The sequence below is a fragment of the Clytia hemisphaerica genome, unplaced genomic scaffold (genome assembly GCF_902728285.1).
Source record: "Clytia hemisphaerica strain Z4C2 unplaced genomic scaffold, Clytia hemisphaerica genome assembly, whole genome shotgun sequence".
Classification (NCBI taxonomy): Eukaryota; Metazoa; Cnidaria; class Hydrozoa; order Leptothecata; family Clytiidae; genus Clytia; species Clytia hemisphaerica.
In genome coordinates this window covers 1-5,906 of record NW_027104283.1, presented here as the reverse complement: position 1 = coordinate 5,906, position 5,906 = coordinate 1, and the positions used below count along the sequence as shown (strand labels likewise).

General features: G+C 35.1%; 1 protein-coding gene and 1 long non-coding RNA gene across 2 annotated transcripts; one reads left to right on the top strand and one right to left on the bottom strand.

Annotated features, from left to right (window-relative positions):
* Positions 1-346: 346 nt before the first annotated feature.
* On the bottom strand, positions 347-3,274 carry LOC136816994 (uncharacterized). Its single transcript, XM_067073339.1, has 5 exons — positions 2,960-3,274; positions 2,301-2,436; positions 1,913-1,942; positions 1,404-1,532; positions 347-1,226 (listed from the first exon to the last, which is right to left on the bottom strand). The coding sequence occupies exons 1-5, from the start codon at positions 3,122-3,124 to the stop codon at positions 922-924; spliced, it is 765 nt and encodes a 254-aa protein (XP_066929440.1). The 5' UTR covers positions 3,125-3,274; the 3' UTR covers positions 347-921.
* A 726-nt stretch (positions 3,275-4,000) lies between these two features.
* LOC136816997 (uncharacterized) lies at positions 4,001-5,659 on the top strand. The gene is made up of 4 exons (XR_010848008.1): positions 4,001-4,113; positions 4,533-4,601; positions 4,978-5,038; positions 5,537-5,659. It is a non-coding gene; the product is annotated as an uncharacterized lncRNA (long non-coding RNA).
* Positions 5,660-5,906: the final 247 nt, after the last annotated feature.

Below are 5,906 nucleotides of genomic sequence, written 5' to 3'. Positions count from 1 at the left end.
CCTACTAATGCCCCATGAAAAGCTAACTTTTTCCAGTTTCATAGCGATACTGGGTNGAGAACAATTCTTTTCGGCCGGAAATAAATATACCGGAAATCGCCGTTTTTTCAGATTTGAATTGGGCTTTTTCCTTATATTTCTTTGTTTTTTCACTTAAAAAATTATTGATAACAATGCCACCATCAAGCATGATTCAATTGTCAATGAAACTTTTGCAATTATGCAACCGGAACTTTTTATTTCTTTTTTTCCTTACTCCCCCCCCCCCATCAACAATCATCAAATTTGATGCGTTACGCATATTTGCTAAAAGATGTATTTTCTTGATGATTGTTTTCATTTTTCTCCTTATTTCTATGTAACTTTCATCACCAGGTAGGTCCATTCAGCATCTGTTTTTCTTAAAGTAGATATTTCCAAAAAATTTTTTGTTTTTCTAATATTATTCATATTATTCAAACTTTTTAAAAAAATTTTCATTTCCTTGGAGAAAATGAAAGCAAATTAAAAGGTTGACAGCGATGGGCCACCATAAATATCCATGATAAAATGGATTTACACTCTTCTTATAAAAAAAGCGTGTAATTCTTATTTATGATTCTATTCTTCTGTTCGTGCTTTTCAATTTTCATTGAACCTTGATAACCTTAAAAGACTAGAAATATTCTTGGAAAGAATTTGAAAACAAAAATTCTCCAAACGTTTGTTGAGAGAAGTCTCGGTCCACTACCATATTTCAACTTTGAATTCGGTCCAAAGTCCATCTTGATCGAAGCATTCAAAAGTCGAACCAAAATTGTATCGAGTTCCATCATTTAGTACGACCACGTTCGAGAAGAGTCGCTCGTCGGGCGATGTCCCCGATCCCGACCATTTAGAGTCTAGTACACTGTCTTTATAGATACCTGTGAAACCAGAGATTTATTTCATGCAATGTGTCGTAGGAATGACATTTGTTGATTGATCAGTCATGTATTCGACTACCCTTTCACATTCGCGGTGAGTCCAAAGCTCGTTACTAATACCAAAGTGTGTGCCATTCGGGTGCAAACACGTAAATTGGAATTTATCAAAATCAATCAATTTGTATAATTCATTGAGAAACGATGTGTGTGCTCTAAAGTTGGGTACTGTCAAATCCAAACCGTCTGCCAATTCGTTTTTGGTGATTTCCCTGATTGGTGTTGTGACGTTTTGCTTGACATGGCTCAAAACCATATATCCTGCTGCAAGTAAACAGAATTATTCAAATTAATACAATATAGATTTAAAATAAGTATTTAGTAATTAGAAGGTTTTCATTCGCAACACGTCACTTTTAGAGTTCCTAGAAACTGATTTTACACCCCTGTGAGGAGGGTATATTAACCAAACTTTAAAAAAGAGCTTTAAAAACAACATACCTTTACAAAGTACCTTGATTTTTCGGTCATCTCTCCAAGGATTTATGTATTGGACAGTGTGATCCGAATCGGGGATGTTGCTATAGTGACGTAAATGACGACAAGAGACCGCACGGCCAAATAATATATCTATAAAGGGAGAGTTAGAGGATAATGTTGTTTACTTACCACGGTGGAAGGTTTGGGGAACAGGCCTAGTCTCATAACAGTTCAATCTAAATAGATTCAGCAAATGTGATGATCTGACAAGCTTCTTTAACCAATTCATTCTAAACAATTATATCTGTATAAGAGCGCGCCGTGCGTAAAGTAATCGGGATCTGCTCGGAGATTATGTCAGGCCTTGTTTTTCAATATAGAGCAACATACGAGAGAATTGTCAGGCGTTCAAAGGGTGTGAAATTGAAATGGTGGAGATTGGTACAGCTCTTTTAGTATGTAGACACATGGCATTGATCCACACCAGAAATGAATTTGTATGTGAAAAAGAGGTCTTCAATCAAACTTACCATCAGTTGTTGTCGCACTGATAAAGTTATCTAAAAAAAGTAATGAAATCAAAGAAAAACTTCACGCTTATTGAGAACATCGTAAGAACAACTAACCCGGAGATTTGAAAAAGTTAAGAACATCGTAGCCTGAGCCAAAATTTACTGGTTCTTATTTTGAAAGAAGCTTAGGTCTTTCTGTTGAAAATGATAAAGTGTGAAATCTCTATAACTCGAACACACACACGGCGAGCTTTCATTTGTTAGAGTTGTGGATTTTTTTAGCTACGAAGACTGGTTTATAAGGCATTGTTTAGTGAAGGGAAAATAAGACTTCATCGAATTAAGGTTGAGTAGTAGAGGTTTGAGTTCTGGAGGCTCAACTGTAGAAACTTTTTACTGAACTTACCATCGCCTGCAGTTTCGTTGCAGTGTTGACCGGTGAAGGGTGCCAAACAGTTCTTGCATTCATAACTTTCTGTTGGCCGATCTGCCGCGCAATAACTCCCATGCTCACATAAATTTGCATTCTCTGTGCAAGGATTCTAAAATGGTGGAATAATGGCATTATTTGAAACCTATTTTATTAACTTTTCTCATTCTTCCAGTTGAGCTAGAATGTGAGAATGAAAATCTGAATAAACAATTGACGCTCTCTTCAATTATCATCAAGCACGGGAGTGCATCGAACACTTTCATCGAAGTCTCCCTTAATGCCGATAAACACGTAGAAAATATCGAATTATAGAGAACATCAGCGACCGACACTCGTGATTGGTTTGAAAGTAAGCTGGGAAAAATATGGAAAGTCTTACTGTCAGGTGTTATCTAGAAGAAATTTTTTTAGAAATCAAAGTTCTAATTCGAACGGAAAAAGTCGCGAATTAGGATAAATACAGTCATGAAGTTGTTTTTACACGCTTTAAATCGAATGAATGAAGAAAAACCTTCGATGGACTCCATCACCCAATATAACCTTTTCAATTTCCTGAAATGGAATATCGTATGTACTTGTACTATTTTTTATTCAAGGCAGCTGGATGCGAAATTTATCAATAAAAAATTTACCTTAAGCTCAAAGCTGTCAATGTACGTCATATGAGGGTTGTACATACTGCGCAGTCGCAAATCATATAAAGTAAATTTATACAGTTGACAATAGTGTTGATTTTTATGGAAAAACCACATTAAACACCTGTTGTCGTCAGTACAGCTTTGAGCGCACTCAGCCATGGTTCTTTCAAATATTATTTCGTAATATCCATTCGTCGCGCAGCGTAAAGGATTTCTTTTGTATATAGCATAGGTTGTGTTGACTACTGAACCTTTGTCTGTGCGAATTGACTTTTGTTTGGGTTGGCTCCAACCGGTAAATGATGCTTCTCCTCTTCTCCATTAGACTGATATACCATGTGATATATCGATATAAATGTTGAAGCCTAAACAATGGAAATGACGTTGTTTCTTCTCTCCTTGTAAGCCAATGTTGATTTTCAATTTTCAGCGAAATTTGTTTTTTTTTTTCTTTTTTTTGTCCCCTTGAGTCATTGCTGAATATTTTCAATAAACATTGACTTGGCCTATGGCAGACTTTGGTTTTTGGTTTTTATTCTTCAGTTTGAATTAATCGAGAGATCCATTTCTCAATACCTTGAGTCAGTTGCTTTATGTTACTTTCAATAACTATGCAACTATGGCAACTATAAAGAAATATTCCTTTGACATTCGAGAGAAATAACTTCATTGAACCTTTAACGAAAATAGTATACCAGTCTTAGCAACAATAAAAAAAGTTGATTATCTTCTGTTCGTGCTTACTCTCACAATTTTAAAAAAAAAGAGTTTTTTGCTTACAACACCAAAACGCAAATTCACACATGAGGACCAAATAAAAACCTCAGAAAGAGGAAAAGAACCAATATAACAATATAACGATAGGGAGACACTGCCCTGATATGAAATATGTGTGATATGAAACGGGAACACTTGTGTAAAAATAAAACCTTTAAAAGACTATTTATAATAAGAAAGGAATATATGCTATAGTCTAAGAAGAATCACTATCTAAGAAAAAAGCCGAAGAAAATTCACAAACGGGTTTTATTCATTCTCTTGATTCTCATTTTAGAGTTTCCACTTTACCGAACGAAGTTGCGTGTGATTTTTCCGATCGACAATATCAAGAATCTTTACCGTATCATGCGCGCTCAACTGCCACACAGGTAGTCTATATTGAACTTCTCTGTTTATGTCGCTTTTTATTTTAAATTTTGAGTACCGAAAATCGCTCAATTTCTAGATTCAGATATTTTTACCGAATGAACTAAGTGTTCAAAATTTTGAGGTCTCCAGGATGCCTGAAGGTTTTTTGACACAGATATACAGACACAATTAAGAATACTATTCATTTCATAATCTATGGATGTATGTACATACATCCATGTGAAATGACGTTATTCTCTAGCCCTTGGAATAATAATAGGCAGTTATTGGACAAAGTCGAATCCAATATGCTAAAATATTGGGCGTGCGAGAAAAGATATTGGATGAGACTTCGCCTTCTCGTAGCCCAATATTTTTCATATTGGATGAAACTGCGTCCAAATATAGGGGAGGTTGTTTCTATTTTTTATTTCTACAGGCTATCAAGAATAATATAGCGAATTCGGAATTTGTCACAGATCCGGATCGAATCCTTTGTGGACAAAAGGTTTGTGTTTCTGTTATTATTTTTCCGCACACTTGTGTTTCGTCGTTTTCAATGGGATTTCTTTCACTTCAACGGACCAGTGTCTATAGTGGCTATAAAGATATACAGATATCTTAAGTGAAAATAGTTATATGGCTTAAATCAGTAGGCTTCAAAGTACCTCTACAGTATACCAAACAGGACGTCTTTCTTGAAAGGAAATCAGTACAAAATTCTCCTGTATATTGAATAAAATCAACAGCATCTAACAGATGTACGAATCCTATGAACAAATCTAATAGTTCAGTTTGTGAACGCTAATATTTTAGCCCAAGAATATACCATTTATCCACACTTGCCAAATCTGCCTATCCAACCACGCTAGTTTATTTTTCAGGCACAAGATATCATCCAAGTTCATTTCCGCAATCGACAACAAGAACGCAAAGAAGACCCAGGTACACGCTTTTTTATAAGAAAATCTCAAAAGAACACCAGGCTCGATGTTGCTAACAACCTATGAACAAATTAAGAGCAATCCAAGCGTCGAATTTTTTAAAACGATGTAAAATGCTGATTTTTTGTAAATAAAGTAAGCATTTACGAAGAACATTTTTTTAAGAATATTTAACTTAAGCCTGGAAAACACGAAATAAACAAAAGCCTAGGCTCTGCTTTGCAAAAAGATATTTCAAATCACCAATAGATGATGAAGAAATCTGATTAAAATAGACCTTATCGGAGTTTTTTATTTTTCTAAACAAGTGATGCATTGTGGGATTGCTTCGAGTGTATTACAATAGAAATCTCTTTGGAACTCCTCGAGGAAATTCTATTGTAATACTCCCGAAACAATCCCACAATGCATCGCTTTTTTAGAAAAATTAAAAACTCCGATAAGATCTATTCGTTTAACTTCTAATTTTCTTATCATAAGGCATTGGTGTTTCTTATAGATCGTTTTGGCATCAAACCCACCCTTTGCGAAAAGAGTCCACGGAAACCAGCAGATGGTTGTGTTCAAGAAGTCAGTGATGAAATGTCCAGGATGAAAATTCGCACTGCCGAAAGATTCGTACAACAAGGTAAAAATCATAACTAATATATTTATATACGAGAATAACTTTTCAAGAACATGGGCTCAAATTGAAGAACAAATTTAAAGCGATCATAGCCTCGGATTTTCAAGTGAATATATTTTCAAGAAAATAAGAAAAAGCAAGCCTATTGGGATGCACATTACTGTACCCCCCCCCAATGTTATTACCATACGTGTGTCACATAACCATAAGGTTACTTGATAGTTAATCCTTTAATATTATATCT

What these genes read in the sequence shown, in the direction of transcription:
- LOC136816994 (XM_067073339.1), bottom strand. Translation starts at nt 3,124, where the DNA reads ATGGCTGAGTGCGCTCAAAGCTGTACTGACGACAACAGGTGTTTAATG. An exon ending in TTGACAGCTTTGAGCTTAAG is followed by an intron (nt 2,437 to 2,959) that starts GTAAATTTTTTA and finishes CCACCATTTTAG; the next exon opens with AATCCTTGCACAGAGAATGC. An exon ending in AATCAAGGTACTTTGTAAAG is followed by an intron (nt 1,227 to 1,403) that starts GTATGTTGTTTT and finishes GTTTACTTGCAG; the next exon opens with CAGGATATATGGTTTTGAGC.